Source organism: Ptychodera flava, chromosome 5 (genome assembly GCF_041260155.1).
Source record: "Ptychodera flava strain L36383 chromosome 5, AS_Pfla_20210202, whole genome shotgun sequence".
Classification (NCBI taxonomy): domain Eukaryota; kingdom Metazoa; phylum Hemichordata; class Enteropneusta; family Ptychoderidae; genus Ptychodera; species Ptychodera flava.
Window position 1 is genome coordinate 6597805 of NC_091932.1, and position 17196 is coordinate 6615000.

The 17196-nt window shown below is 37.3% G+C and overlaps 1 protein-coding gene across 3 annotated transcripts in view; it reads right to left on the minus strand.

Moving 5' to 3' along the window:
- LOC139132875 (otoferlin-like) overlaps positions 1-17196 on the minus strand; it is a 56627-nt gene that overhangs the window by 22144 nt on the left and 17287 nt on the right. For 2 of the 3 annotated variants that reach the window (XM_070699230.1, XM_070699229.1), the window contains exons 14-30: positions 17100-17196; positions 16166-16274; positions 15560-15831; positions 15214-15314; positions 14662-14755; positions 13716-13841; positions 12691-12843; positions 11037-11229; positions 10477-10601; positions 9462-9596; positions 8982-9143; positions 6536-6700; positions 4873-5034; positions 4190-4364; positions 3584-3715; positions 1878-2206; positions 746-820 (exon numbers count right to left, since the gene is read on the minus strand). The exon at positions 17100-17196 is cut by the window's right edge and continues 121 nt beyond it. In XM_070699230.1, the coding sequence (XP_070555331.1) occupies positions 746-820; positions 1878-2206; positions 3584-3715; positions 4190-4364; positions 4873-5034; positions 6536-6700; positions 8982-9143; positions 9462-9596; positions 10477-10601; positions 11037-11229; positions 12691-12843; positions 13716-13841; positions 14662-14755; positions 15214-15314; positions 15560-15831; positions 16166-16274; positions 17100-17196 (2605 nt within the window). The remainder of the gene's footprint in view (positions 1-745; positions 821-1877; positions 2207-3583; positions 3716-4189; positions 4365-4872; positions 5035-6535; positions 6701-8981; positions 9144-9461; positions 9597-10476; positions 10602-11036; positions 11230-12690; positions 12844-13715; positions 13842-14661; positions 14756-15213; positions 15315-15559; positions 15832-16165; positions 16275-17099) is intronic. The other variant, XM_070699231.1, reaches the window with a different exon arrangement.

Here is a 17196-nt window from a genome sequence, read left to right on the forward strand (position 1 = left end):
TGTAATCTGCTTACGTAAACAACCCTCTGGAAGCTCTTATTTAGTTCTTAAGGTAGTATGCGGCTTGAAAGTGAAAGACTTAAACCTTTGCTCAAACTTTACTCAAGGAACATTTTAAACCATATCATACCATCCTATACTGTATCAAACCACATGACAAAACCACACCATTCAATACCATACCATACCATACCATACCATACCATACCATGCCATACCATACCATACCATACCATACCACACAATACCAAACCTTACAATACAGTTAGTTTACCATGCAATGCAACACCACACCATACCATACCACACCACAGTGTACCATAAAATATGGTACGATACCATAATATACTATACCAAACCAAATCGTACCGTACCGTACGTACCATACCTCGCCAAACCGAACAACACAGTATTGTACCACACTATACCTATCATCCCTTACTATATCTTACCAAAGCATCAATACCATACCACGAAATACTGTACTACACCATACCATACCACATGCATGCCACATCGTACAGTACCATACCACACCACACCAAACCACACGGTACTGTACAATACCTCACCATACAATATAATCCCATATTATATCATACCATACCGCAACTTACTAAGTTCAGTGGGTAAGATACTATGCAATTAACCTGATTACTTTTAATATAAAAATATTAATCTATCAATGTTTGGAATCTGCTAGAAGACGACAACCATGCATGCACGGTGAGCCTTGTTTACCGACCATGATATCGGCTGCTTGATTGGTTGTAGAAGGAGCTGTACTCTTCGCAGTAGGGTTTAATTTCTCTTTCTTCTTCTGATGTTTAAAAAGAGATTAAAAGTGGAGTGAAGCTTTAGCGATAAAAATCAGAAGCGACTCCGGTGTCGGGACAGTTGCCCTTGGACAGTTATCGAAGGGATATGTCCCATCTATACTAGCACGGACCACTATCGATAGGGTTAAAGGTAAATGTCAGATAGGTAATTATCCACAGTTTCACCGTCCCACAACGAAATTTACTAAGCCCAACCAAATGGCATCAGAAATATAACTCGCTGAAAATTTAGGCCTACCAATCCGACAGCTACCGCCCAGCAATTGGTGTTAGGGCTTGGGATAGGACCAGAATAAGTGTCAGGTAAGTGGGAGATGCCACAGAGCCATGACTTCATGATAGACATGCTAGATTGCAAAGTGCACGTTCAAAAGATATCACAGAAAGAGCAGGCTACGGCAAAGACTAGACATATGAAATGCAAACAAAAGCACACAGATATATATGTACTCCTTGTATATCTGGAAGTCTTCTTCTCTTACGTTTCATCCGAATGAAGTAGATTTTCTACTTATTTCCAAGGAGATTGGCATTGTTTTGCGTGTGATAGATTTTTGGTTAAGAAATGCTAAGTGTAATACAAATGTAAAAGGGTCAAAGATGAAAAGTGTTGGAACATATTTGAAACCTCATACATTGTTCATTTACAACTGCATTGAAAAGTAGATTGATCATGATCGGCGGCCCTGTTCTAAAACTTTTGTTGTTTTAAAGTTAACAGATACCTTGTTTCAACTGTTTTGTATTCAAAGGGACCATATCCAGTGGCCCTTAGAGTAAAATCATGTCATTAATCATGGAAATCGCAAATTGGCAAAAATGTCAAGAAAACGCAAATGACTATATTGTTACACACAGATATTGAGTTTTGTAAGCTCATAAACAAGATCATGGACGATATAGCTAGAAGCTGAATTAATTTCTCATAAGAATGTCTCCTTATTACCTACATACCACCATTTTTATTCAGAAAGATTTTACTTATCATCACTTCGCTATACCATGTTAATACAAAAATGATTAAGGGCATTATCCTACCGTGTTACCGCTATCATTGGGTATGTTTATGATTGTTGAATCTTTGTGTTGTGTTGGATTGGACCCGACTGGCTTGGTGACAGTTACATTGCCGTTTGGTTGTGGTGATTTCGTTGCAGGCTGTTGTCCCTTTACTGGCTGAGGTCCATTACCCTGAACAGAACCGTTCGGCCCTTGCTTCTGAACAGGTCCATTTGGCCCTTGTCCCTGAACAGACCCATTTGGCATTTGTCCCTGCACAGGTCCATTCAGCCCCTGACCGTTAGGGGGCGATGTTTGTATAGTTTGCTGTCCCGAGCCCAGTGCATCATTCTTGGAAGACTTTGAATCTGGCAAATACATCAGATGTTGTAAATGAAAACCTTACTGTTAAATAATACTCATATACATACTCATATACTCATATTTCAGATAGATAGATAGATAGATAGATAGATAGATAGATAGATAGATAGATAGATAGATAGATAGATAGATAGATAGATAGATAGATAGATAGATAGATAGATAGATAGATAGATAGATAGATAGATAGATAGATAGATAGATAGATAGATAGATAGATAGATAGATAGATAGATAGATAGATAGATAGATAGATAGATAGATAGATAGATAGACAGATAGGCTAATAAGGTGCTTTTCAATTTAAAGAATTGTTTGTTTTAATTAGGTTCTTTACCAGATAAGTTAGCCCTAAAATCTTTAATTGTAAAATTCTTCCAATTCTTTTGTATGAGTTTTGGGTTTTCTTCTTACTAACGATACTGAAAAATTCGCAATAATGTAATAAGTTTTTTTTTCTGAATGTGCGTAACAATACATCAGCCTGACCCAGCCCAGCCCAACCAAGCCCAGTCAACCTCACCTCACCCTTCCCTTAACGATGATGGTAGAATTTGGTGGAGACACTCTAAGGGTGCAATGAGACTGTAGAATCATTAAAAGTTTGATTAGAATTTAGACAATGGATAAAAACAGGTTTGTGTATAAATTTTATGAAGTAAGATTGAAGTAGATAAATGCGACTTTTGGGTCAAAAAATGTTAGATATTTACTCATTTTTATGAGTTAGGGAAATTGTGGGGTCAAGGGGTGTGCAATGAAGTTGTATTTTCACAAACTTTCAAACAGAGGTCCACTGTTGGTGATATTCACACTTGAAACGATAAAATAATTTTTGAAAATAGGAGCTTCATGCTACTTTAAAAAGAAGTCACATTAGAACTATAGTTTAATCGTGATGATAAAATTGCACTTTGTAAAGTTAGAACTGTTTCAAACATATTTAACATTGAAACCTTACGTTGAATTAAGATTCCTACAATGCGTAACGTGAAGCATGTTGAGGACAAAATGCATTTTTCCTTGTTTGCCCCGAGCACAAACAGCTGAGGGACAAACATATTGCTCATTGTTATTTTAAACCCATGGTGTATAAGTTATCTACATTTTGGGCATCAAAAATGATAACATTTGGAAAACTCAGTACATCTAGCACATGAAAGAATTTTTGAATTCAATAATGTAAATTAATATTTCCATATCTAGTATGACATAAATACTTTTTTCAACTATCAATCAGTTGTTTATTTTGTGGTGTCGTTTTGTACATTTGGCCAGAGACGTGTTTTTATGTATATTATGTATGTATACATGCACATATGTTTTATGAATATATATATTTAACAATTTATTGCATTTACCTCCGGATTTACTTTTGTTACTTTTATTGCTGTGTTTACTGGTGGTCGAGTTAGTTTCAATATTCGCCATATCATTGGCTTCTTTGTTCGTGACGTCACCATTCGGCACTTCTCCGGTCATGGCGTCTCCGTCTAGCAAAAGTAACGGAAAAGGGATCAATGGTTTTCAAAATTATCCCACCGCAAATAGTTGATAGTCACGCTTATTCTAATTATGCACTGAAAATGATACCTCGCTCATATGGTGTCTAGAGAGAACCACGTAAATATAACTTTGAAATGCAAAATAGAAATTGATGAGATTGTACATGCGCATATATAATTCACAAAGGTTACACATAGTCAATCGTAGGATTGTTGCTCAGTCCTATCATTTTAACGTCATTCCTTCGGAACATAACACCGAAATTTCAGCAATAACAGACCCGAAGAAAATTTTAATATACACTTTACAAAGGGCTTTTGACTTGTCCAGGAAAAGAATTGTGGATGTGAAAAGCTACAATTACTTTAACCTACGAAGTCAATATGGACAGACGTAACAACGTTACTTGTTCTTTACAGTAACGCTGACTTAGGGTCGTGATAATGACCCATATGACTTACCTAGAAGCATGGGAAAGGTTGGCACCTCAACGACTTCCTTTAGTTTTGGGATATACCTGAATTTCTGCAAACTGTTAACGACATGCGTGCCAACAAGAGTATAGCGGCCAAAATTCCTGCAATCCACTACTCGTATTGTGATTGGAGGGCAATATATATCCTCTTCGGGTAGATCCTTTGAGCAAAATGGATTTCACAATAAAGAAGTCACAAAGCCTATTTTGCATAATTGATGTAGACTGTAAAACATTCGAAGGTTTCGGGACTATGAAAATACCCACGTGGAAAATACCATTCGTAATTTCTTTGAATGTAGACGAGAATGGGCAAGCAGCAAGAACAGTACGACCAGTGGGAAGGAGTTGTCTGATGAAAGTAGTATAGGGTGTTTTGTTATGATTTGCTATGCATTCGAACATCCTAAGAAAACTTCCTATGTATGTGTGTATATATATATATATATATATTATATATATATATATATATATATATATATATATATATATATATATATATATATATATATATATATATATATCAAGAGTCGAAAGCGTTAAGGAGATCTATCGGCTTTCATTTTGGATTCAATGATTGGCATATGTACCATCAAGTTGTTGATGAGATTACCACATATGATAACTAGCCTCCTGTTAAACATACCCAGGGTTATGGAAAACACTCACCACATCTATGTATTTCACTGCATTGCTGAAGTTAGGATTTTTAGCGGTGTTTTCGATGATGGTGGAGGATATTATGTGACCGGCACATTCGATATCCACCCGAGGACGATCTACGGTCAAAAGCTGTAGTCTTTTCAGTTCACGCATTCCCCAAAAGAGTACCTGGCGGACAAAAAAATACAGTCAGAGTTCTTTATGCACTTGGTACGTTTTATAGGATTCATTTGGAGAGATAACTGGCTTCTGATGAGATTACACGTTGCCGAGACATTCGTATTGGTGGATTCCGGCCGTCTTTTGAGTGTCAAATTGCAACAATCTACACTCTTTCACATTGTAGTGTCACCAAAATTTATTTATAATCTCCTTACAGTCCCGATAGATGCAAGTTTTATGCATAATTGTCATGATTTTATTTTCAAACCAAAGTTGGTTTGTGTAAATATGCTAACTGGAGGACGTGTATAGAAGTATCACTGCTCGCTAATTTGGACCAGCCTACCCGTTTTAATAGGATGAATTATTAAATGGGTGCCGCACTCATAAAATGGCGTCCCACCGAAAAGTACAAAAAACACAGATTCCTGCACATACACATCATGATCATACCTGAAACAAGCATGATGTCATTTCTTGAATGCACAACATACGATTGCCAACATTTTGTTGTTGTAATCTTTATTTTCTCTGTTATATGACAAGTTTTTTAAAAATGTGGGGAAATCTAAAATGATGTTAAAATGTTTAAATTTACATGCCACTTTCAACACTTATGATAGTGTTACATGTATACGCTTCAGCTTTCAATGGGTCCAATTCAAAGAAAACTCTTTGAAAACTGAGGATATTTTGAGATCACTTTTATTTATTACAATTTCGCAGCTATTGGAGCTTTAAGCTTGTATATCTGTTACCATATCTTATGTGCATGTCTAATAATTTCTCTCGTTGATATTATACTGTCTTACCAACTCCTATTTTCATAAGCATCGTCGCATCTAATATAAATTGTGAGGAAAATGTATTAAAGCGAATGATATTACATTATATTACCATGCCCTGCCTGTCGCATTTTGATTGGTCGAGCTGAACCACGTGACTGACCACAAATACACAATAATGGTCTGTTTATATGCCCGTGAATATGAATAATAAGATTAACAACTCAAAGTTTCGTGACCTTACAGCTCAGATTTGCCAAACAGCGCGCGTGACAGTGCGTCGCGTATTGCTCAGTTCTGGGGCCCAGTTGTCGTTCGCTCCGAAAATTTTCGCAAATTTTGACAGTTTTCTCCGGTTCGTTGATAATATAATGGAAATAACAGACTCCGCTCTGACCATTTACGTTTATTTATGGGCGCGGACTCGAGGAAAGCCAAATGAACGGGCTCAGCAAGCCTCGCCCGTTAATTTTTGGCTTTCCTCTCGCCCTGGCCCATAAATAAACGTTAATGGTCAGCGCGTCGCCCGTTATTTCTATAATAACTCTTTGCCGATGTCCGCAATGTAAACCGAAAACATCACAAGACCTCTTGCATTTTTGTCCCGGCATTCTGCCAATATGTTTAGAACTGTCATGATTATCGATTTCATACGCTTGGAAGTTCCTAGAATCGTCGCCTTTAGTGATTACAGAAAACAGCAGTTGAAACAGCTCACTTACCTCTAACCTGTAGTGACATAGAACTGGCCTGATATAGCTGGGAATTGGTGTGACCTTCTCTATGCCGCGAAGGGACAAATCGCGACGAATGGTTTCGCCTCTGTTTGTCTCCTCTTCATACAACTTTGGAAGCCCAGCACCAAGAGATATTCCGGATTCATTTAGCTGATTTAATACGTTATATAGATATATTATGTATTAGACATGTAAAGATTGATGATGTAAACTGAACTTCATCGGATACATAATTACAATTTGCGTAACTTTCCTTCGTTTGGCTTACATTACACACTTGTATGTCAGTCAATTACAGTAATGCATGAGTCTAGGAACCGTCGTTAAGATAGTATGCGCCTCGAAAGAGAAAGACTTAAACTTTTGCTCAAACTTTCCTAAATGAACTTTCAACCATTCTCTTTACCAAATCAACAATAAAAATCGGAGGTCAACAAATTAACAAATTAACAAATTACCCAACATTTTGCGATATTTGAAATTCAAAATGACCACCATCATGTGTTACCTCCGTTGGGAAAAATTAATTTGAGATTTTCGAAAAGTTAAGACCGTGAAAGGTTTTCTTTCTCCAAAGGCTTGAAAATGAACCTCCACAAGTGGTAGATTAGACAGATTTGTGGGAATTTGAGAGTCCAAATATCTGTCCCCGAGGCGCGTTCTACCTTAATTAAAGCTGATGCATAACAAACGTACTAGTAATCCCTTGTTCAGGAGGGCTCATTAGCAAGAGTTCACTTCGTTTTTATGTACGTCAAAATCGCATAAGGACTGTCGTATTGTTTCCCAACATTATGCTTGACCAACTGTCGAACACCGAAGAATAGGCAGGAACAAAACCTTATGCAGCTGTGATGTAAACAAGTGTTCAACTCAAAGTCTGATCATGAAAGGCGCTACGTATAGTACATCAAGCGGAAATAAAGCAGGAGGAAAGAAAGAATCAGGATCTAGGATAGACTACTGTCTTAGATGCCACACAGGTATTTGTATGTGGCTTTCAGCTCTCTGATATCACCAAGTGCGACTTTGCTGCCAGCGCGCAATACTGTTTTTGCATTCATCGAGTACGGATACGATCGGTTATTTCTTGCTTATTTCTTGCTTATTACTTGAAGGGTAGAGTACTATTTACAGTTGTTTTTAAAGATGGAAAATTGCGACTCAAAACCGTTAAAGAAGAACAAAACGTCACCAAAGATGATTCATCATATGTTAAAATCTGCCCGGAGTTCACAAACAAAACATTCTATTTCAGACCAGAAATGTGTCTCTGCGAAACTGATGTTTTCTAGATAAAAGGAGATTTGAAATAAGCCCTATAATAACGATGAATCTTGTAGGAATGTTCGGAACAATAGATTTTTATGTTTGCTTGTTTGTTTGTTTGTTTGTTTGTTTGTTTGTTTGTTTGTTTGTTTGTTTGTTTTATGACTGAAACATACCAAGATTGCGTCATGTTATGCAAGGCGTAATGATTTGCTTAAGTTATTGACTTTAATTTTATATAAGTCGGATTTGAGAATGGCGAGTTTAAAATAACCAAATTCTCCAACTTGTCATATTCTGTGTGAAGGCTTATTTTCTCCATAGTGTTAACACAGGGATGGCGGCCATTCGGAATTTCAAAATTCAGTAAATATTGGGTAATTTATTTCTCTGGTACCAAAATTTGCACGTTGACCCACGATTCTGATTTTTGCTTTTGAAAGAGAATATTGCTTTAGGAGAGTTTAAGCAGAAGTTTAAGTCTTTCACTTTCGAGGAGCATACTACATTAAGCAAAAGAATATTATACATTTTTGTTCAGAATTGTCATTTATCATATAACACGGTTTTAGAATAATCAGGGCCCTCACGGCCAATATTCACTAATTACAAAGCTCTAAATAGTCAAATGCAAATAAAATTGGTCCTTCAATGTATATAGTGCTAGTGCAGATCTTATCGCTCAATGTGCAACGTCTCGGAAGCTGTTATCCAATTGGTTGGCTGAATGTTACCTTTATAATTGAATAATACAAATAGACTCTCTAAGGTTCTGTGAATAGTGACAATCGACCAATCAGATATAACCTAGCGAGCACGCTGCACATCAGCAGCTAAATGTCATGCCCCCCAGTGCACAGAAATGCTGCAGGATTAAGGAAATTCGCGCCTCAAAAATGAAAGACCTACACTTTTGCTCAAACTTTCAGCAAGCAGACTTTCAGACATAAACTTTCAAAATCAGAAAAAACAGGGGTCAAAGTGCAAATTTTGGTGCTAGGGGAAAAAAATCCAATATTCATCCCCGAATATCTATCCCTATGGCGCATTCTACCTGAATGCTATCCCTCCTTGGGCAATTTTGTGGAATTCATTGAAAAGTCACAGGATTAATGCAATCCCTTGGTGGGCAACTTTGTAGTATTCGTACACGTGTACCAACCTGAAATAGTTCAAATGCAGCAAGAAGTTCCCCCGCTGGTACCTGCCCCCGATAAAGGCGAAACCACTCCAGGGCAGGGGGGTATTTGGGCTTCGTGTAGGATTCTGACGTCATTTTGATGACAGGATTTGCTACAGTTCTTCCGATGAATTCATCCTTGCCCTGTGGTGGAAGAAAGCCGAATACCAATCATTTTCAAACATGTTACATGGACAAGAAATGCAGACTACAACTGCTAAATTTGTAGGGTAAAAATTCTGCCGATATCCATCCTAAACTTTAGACCTATTTGAATGATTCACAGATATTTTATCATGTGGACTGGTAGAGACAAGCCATAGTACATTGGTACGTGTGTGTACATGAGTAAACGTCAATATATGTGGTTACCTATGTGTTAGTATAGATGGATGGATGGATGGATGGATGGATGGATGGATGGATGGATGGATGGATGGATTTATTATCTTGTGTACTTACAACAGTGTCCTTGTCATAAATTTCTATCGTGATCATCGGTGGATTTCTTCTAACGTCTTGAGGTGAACCAAAGAACCAGACCTCCTCGAACACTAGCGTTTGATTCCAGGTGGGATTCAGGGTTTCGTATATCACCTACAAACAGATTAAAGACATTAGCTGTAACGTTTGACAATATATTTCACTACTCTGTTTCAATTTATCAACTACAGAATTTTACTATAATCCGATCATCATGACCAATGCCCGGTGTCTTGCTTGCCAACACAACCTGTATATGTGAAATGACTATTGTTATTGTTGATAAATGTATTCTAGTCCGGACCTGAATACAGAATTTAAACAATAACAATGCAGATTATACTCATATAGGGTATATTTATGAGCGAAATATTAGGAATTTCTCCATGGTTCAGGGATTCACACCAGAAACTGCAGATGATTCACACTTTCAATGTAGTACGCGCCTCGAAATTGAAAACTGTTCAACTTTCCAGTAGAAAACTTTAAATCATTCCCCCTTCTAGTCAAGAATTAAATTCCGGGGTCACCATGTAAAATGTAGTATTAAAGGAACGAATTACCATACAGGCACTTGAAATTCAAAATGGCTGCCATCACTGTATTAACTCTATTGGATAAGATTTTCCAAAACATTAAGTGGCGAAAACTTTTACAAACTCCGTGTGCGTAAAATGAGCCCTAACAAGTGGTAGTCCAAAATTTTATTGTATGAGAGCCCAAATATCTGACACCGAGGCCCATTGCACGTTAAAAACATGTCGATTTTCATATTAATGTCTCCCTGTCACACCGTAATCGCAAAATTTGATCGCCATCTTCACCAACCGTTTTCATTTTGTCACGAATGATTTTGTATAGTCTGTATCGCTATTTTCATTGCCACAACTATTCAATCATAGATTGTGATCGTCGTCATTTGCGCGGATGCCGTCATCTTCAAAAGCCAATGATGTATAAGAATACGCAGCTGTAGTAACAAGTAGAGCTTTACCTGGGATGATTTGCATCGGTCTTGAAGCACGACTCTGGCAAACGGATCTGACAGACCAGAATCATCTGAGCCGATCAAGCCCCTCGCCAGATAAATATGAGAACGGAGTTCAAATGGGTGTTTCTCTGTAAATAAAATGTTCAAAAAATTCACTATGTTTTGAAGTATTTTCTTTCAAAAGTACTTTATAAATGTAGCGATTTCTTACAAATGTGCAAATATCTGCATTCTGTGGAACCAAGATGCTCATCGCTATTTTGATTACTTGTAAGAGCTTTTGGACAGCCTTTTTGAAGATACAGCTATTAGGAATTCGGCGCAATGAACGCTATATTTACAAAGTTCAAAATCAAAATATTTTCTGTAACACAGAGTGTGTTTTCAAAGCATGTAAGTCAATCCCAGACCTTACATTTGTTCTTACTTTGCAAATATTGTAGGTAGAAATGTTAGGGCATATTGGTGATGATGCTGATTGGAAATGAAAAATCGACATCTTGCCTCCAACATGTGAAAACTGTCGTTGGATTTTGTGAGAGGGATGTTGAAATTGTAAATACCTTTGAATTTGATTGATCTTTGGACTCGGGCACCTGCCTTTATAGAGCTCGCCATCAGTGGTGTTGCTTCGTACCCTTCCGGCAAACCAGTCAAGTAACCCTTGCGTTCAGTGTCTTTGCTGAGCCACAGGTATATGTCAAGTTTGCACTTCGACGACCATCCCTTTTTACTGGTGCCCTTCTTACCAGGAAGCTAGTAACATTGGACATGTAAGGCATTGGTCCAGATTAACGATACAGTGCATATTTTAAGTTGATTAAATCATGCGACGATTGGTTTGACAGCCTGGCAGGCACAGTGCCAAGGATCGTCATGAGCATCTCCTTGACAGTCAGTCGATGACCCAGTGCAAGAGGGGCATGTTTTAGTCAAAATTGAGTTTTTGATATATTTTTGTTCAGGAGTGTGAAATGCATTTTTGGGTGAAAATTTTGAGTAAAAAATGTCAGTGCACTAAGGGCGTAACTCCTTACCTACGCCTGTTTTGCACGGGCAAAATGTAAAATAATCTTATAATGATGATGCTATTCATTAATATTTTATCAAAAACAGAAAATTGACCTGTGCATAAAGGAAACATGTGAGTTACGTCCTATAAAGGGTGTAACTCATGATGAGTTACTTCCGTTTTTGCTCAAAATGCCAGTGCAAGACAGGTGTAACGCCATATTATTTTTTAATTAACATAAAAATGATTTCAACATTATAATATTCATTTATGACATTTTATATAGGTATTACATTACCCTTTGCTAATGAAACCATTACATGTAACTCAAATTGAATTTTAAAGTTAGAGTCTGTTGAAAAAGTGAGGCACGCCCATCTTGCACTGGGCCATCGGTCTATTCACGTCAATTGTTTTGCGAAAAGCGAATTTTGTCTTCGCACTTAGAAAGCCAAAATGGTCCTCACCTAACTACCAGTCATTCTCCTTTTATATGCATAGAAAATTTCGATAAAGGATAATTTTTGGAATGTAGAAGACTTGGTTATAGAGCATTTGCATTTCAGTGAAGTCCCATAGTGGTTTGCATTTCACCGTGCCACAAATTCGTCATCCAAATGCCTATGATTTCCATGCATGGAAATAGATCATCTTTACGAAGTCGTGATAGGCAACGCATACGTGATGTTTGAGTCTTATTCCTTAAAGGGATACAGTCGTCGGAACTGCGCTCAAAGGTCGTATGAGACCCATACGACCTATGTAATCATTGTATCCAAGGTACAATGGTGATTGATGAAAGTTAAAACATGTCTGTCATAATCTACATCGTATAATTTAAATGTTGCAGCTATGACGATGAGATGCCTCTAGATAACGTGCACGAAATACATTGTTTGTAAACAAGGAACTCGCACAGGCGCAGTTCCGACGACTATTTCCCTTTAACCCAATTTTGCATCATGCAAATTCAATCCTTCGCAAAGAGGTTTTGACGAGCAGCAACGATTGTCTTTACTCTGTTATGCTGTTCGAGAGAGGATACTCATATATACGGACATCGTTACAATTTATTCCTCGCTGTTCCAACTATGTTAACACCCTAGGCCAATTTTGCGTGATACCGTGCACAATCAGGAAATTTTACGATAATAGAAAGGAGGTCAATACGAATTACACCTTGCACAGACGATGACGTGACTTACCGTCAATCGGAAAGTGTGTAAATGTCCGCAAAAAGATCCTCTTTCTTCCTCATTGGGAGAATACAACAGCTTCCTGGCAGGAATTCGATAGTATGCCACACGTTTATCACCACTTATCATCCAAATAAAGACATCTGGTAAGTTTCCCTGGGGCTAAAGTCAAACAAAAAAAGATCCCTGGTTTAATTAGAAGAAACAAATCCACATGACAAAAATGTTGCATCCAACAAGTTTGCAGATATAGTCTTATGAAGTGCGAGCTGATAATTTGGCTCTATTATTGTTGAGAGTTCCCATAAATGAAATGTATCACCTCGTATTATGCCATGTTCCTATGATGAAACAATAGCCGTCACCTGTACTCATACATAGAGTTACATGTCTCATATATCATAGTATTGTTGATAGATGACGGTTGGTCGGTGTATGAGATTATGTACAGTATAAATGGTATCTGACTTTCCCGTACATGCATGCAAACGTTTCCCGACTTATTTTGCAAATACTTCCTTGAATTGGTAAATACTTGTATATGAAAATGCCAATCTGATGTATATGTAAATAATCTGGTCCCTAGCTCTGGTCCTAGCCCTACGTGAAGAAAGTGTGTACACACCGATATGTCCATGACTTGAGGCCGGAACAAACAGGTGGTCTGAAGGATTTCTTAGGGGCTATGAATGGATAATTTTTATTGGAAAATCTATATCCCGTTCATTCATTTACATGTTACGCTGTGACCACCAGAAACGGTGAAGTAATTTGAAATGCATACATAAAATTGTTTTCATTGGCAAATTTCACAGGGTGTTAGGTCGAGTTACCCCAAACTTGTGTCTTTCCTTGGCCTCGCGATTTTAGAACGCAAACCAGAAAATAGTCATCACAGAACAGCTGACAAAATTCTTCGTAAGTGCCGTAAAAACCGTTGTGGGATAGAATGCATAAATATTGTCACAGCAAGTTCTGCAAGCCTGGACTTTCCTATATGTCACCATCAATACTGCAGGATTATCGTCACAAACCTCGCTGGCGAAATAATTGAGTTTCTTCAGCATTCCATAGGCTTCCTTCAGCTTTTCCCTAAAATTATCCGCTGTTATCGTCGGGTTACCCAGACGATATGGACGAGCGTCTTTCGCCATTGATTCCTGTAGAGTAGGGATGTGACATATGGTGAGTAAACCATGCATTGACACCATCAGCGAGTATAGAGCTTTATAACGTGCTGTATTTCTTCGGTCAAGATGGACTCTTTCGAGGCGAACACAGAAAAAAACCATGATCGTAGATCATGTCACTTATCATTTTACACTTATACAGAGTAAGTTATACAGAAATTACATTTTTAGAGGATGAAAGTTTTATTTTATTGAAATTAAACATCGATCGTTCATTAATATATTAATTCATTGTAACTATGTTACAAAATATCATGTTATCCCGACATTGTCATTAGTTAGGCCAGAGAAGAAATATTGTTCCTCGAATTTTTGTGCAAAGCAACATAGGCGGCGAGCGATTCGTTGATTCAATATTTTATTTTACGAACCAGTTACATTACCACTAGTTACATTGTTACCGGTGACTTGAAGTCGAGATTTTACAAATGTCCACAATAATAGAGGCATTACATATAAAGACAGTGTTGACAGAACAAATTATGAGCATTTCCACATGCTCCCAGAATAAACACAAAAATGAAAAAATATGCGCAAAAAATGCCCTAAAAGTAAACTAATTGCAGTATTGTCTTTTTAACGTCCCCAAGGTGGGTTCTGACACTTGCGCAATTGCCAGCAAAATCCAAATTGGCTAAAGTACAAGCGTCGTTTCCGAGGAACAATTTATTTTTTCATGCCAGGCCTACATTGATACACAGCATCGACACTCATAATGAAAAATATAGCATTAACTATTTGATTAGAACGTGAAATTATGAAATTCACTTAAGGTTCGAAAGATTCTCACCATTTCTTTAATCATATACTTGTATCTCTCCTTGTCAAGATTAGATTTCCCAATTCTGTAAGACTTGCTTGGTTTTGTAAGGTTTGCAACTTCACTGTAAAACAGACAGGAGAAAGGAACGTAAATTAATTTTACATGCACTTCTTGTTCAGCTCTGAAAAGTGACATGTAATGTAAGGCTATACAATATTATATATATATATATATATATTATATATATATATATATATATATATATATATATATATATATATATATATATATATATTATCCATTGCTCGAGAAATTGATATCCCATATATTTGGTTTGTACTTATTTCTGTTTATGCTGCACTGCACAACTGCATTGAGCACTCCCGGAGAAGACACGCATACATTAAACATTCTTTACCAAGTTACCGGGCCTATACCTAACGCCTGTGTGATACCCTGTTGTTGAATGCCCGCTATATTGTACACATTCTGTTCTGCAATGAGACTCAAAGACGCTACATTTAAGGACTTCAAGTGGAAAAGCTCATTGCTCTAGACGAAAAAATTGAGCGTGCTCACCTGCAGTCAGAACTCAATTGATCCATGACCTTCCGAAGTTTCTTCTCCGGTTTACCTCGTTCTTTAACAATCATGTCATTTACCTTTGAAAGGCCGACCTCCTGTATAAGGACAGATACCATATTCAGTTGATGAAACTTTGCGTAAACGTCGTAGCGGGCGAACATCCTATTATGACAGTTTGTAGAAATGATTTTTTCCTTTTTCAGACATGTTCAAGTATGTATGTAATATTCGTCATATCCCAAAACCAAGTTTCTTGAGCTTGACGTATAGAGTAGGGCTAAAATTTGCACTTAAACAGCACACAACAACAATGGTGTTTACAGATGCGGCTAGGACTCACCAGTTTGTCTGCTATTCGGTATAAGATATTCTGATCGTACATTCTCCTTAGTTGATCTTCCCAGCTAAATTGGACATCCATGCACGGCTTGACGTCATCAATGGGCAGGTAATAAAAGTGTTTGTCATCGGTCAGGGGTTTAGTGGGCTGTGTCATTGAATGAATCTTAGCGGCCTTAGCAGCTTGTTCCTCTGGCGTTTCTTCCAGTCCGAACAGCTCAGTCATGGTTGTCAATGTAGTCCCGGCCCCATCAATATGATTACCATGGTTACCTGGCAGGATTACGTGTTCATCAAAATATAGTATTTTTTGTGATTCTTACATCATCCAAGAACAAATTTACGATCAAACTTAGCCTGAGTTAAACTTGTGACATGATTTGCAAAAGACAATTACATTGAAGATAAAGCGTCACTAAACAAATGTAGCATCCAATTGTAAATCGACTGAGTTCGTCAACCTTATAGTTATATATATTTCTCCATAATTTATTTTTATAGTTCATGTACGTTGCTTGGTGACTTCCAAAATGCCCATGAGATTGAACTTCCTCACAGATGGCACCATGACATTCATTATAATAGGAGACAGGGAAGATAGACTTACCTATAGAGAGCTCAAAACAGATTGGTTTGTCGCCGAGTTTAATGTCAATTAGCGACGCTTCCATCAAGCAACCAAACAAGAAGAAGTCAATTTTCCGTCCAGCTGCGTTCTAGAAGAAAATCAAATGTCACTGTTTTCCTCAAAAAGTCATGATAAAATCCCCATATCAGTTTCTGAACGTGTATTCAACATCGTTATTAATAAAATATACTTTGGACAGAGCTTTTTCATATCTTCTTTGACATTATCTCAATTGAATGAACAAGAGCCACTTATTATACCTTACAGCCCATAGCAACGAGAAAATATATGAATGAAGAATGCCTAGCCTGGCACTTTTTCCTGTTACAAATGCTAATCAAATTTTTTGAAACAAATTAAGTTCCAACCTTTTACTATTTTGTTCGAATTGTAAAGCAGCCAGACTCTGGGCTGCTCATGAAAAGTTCAACTGAGTATACGCTCTCGCCAACGGAAATGTCTGATTATTTATTTATTTATTTAATTATTTATTTATTTATTTATTTATTTATTTATTTATTTATTTGTTTGTTTGTTTGTTCGTTTGTTTGTTTGTTTGTTTGTTTGTTTGTTTGTTCGGATGAGCAACAGGAGGTAAATTCCAAATTACAAGCTCCGCAGAACATAGAAAATATTATACAATTACATACAAACATTGATTCTGGAAAAGGGTACCAGAAATGGTAGGTTTACCCGTAGACTACGTTGAACGTTCAGTGGGATTTGAGTTCAATGATGACAATTTACTACAGAATGTCACATTGGTACAGGAAGCTAAGATCAGAAACCTTCCTTCGATTGTATGAAAGCATTCTTAGATCAACAAATGCAAGATTTATTCTTTAAGGTTTCGTTGTGTGGAAATAAAAATCTATAAGAAAGCTGTTTACACAAACAGATTTGGTCGACTTACCTCAGAGATAGGCAAGGCTGGTGCCACATCGACTCTAATACTTCCAGACTCGTGTGACCTATCTGCCACCTCTGCTTTTACGGCCAGAAGAACCCTA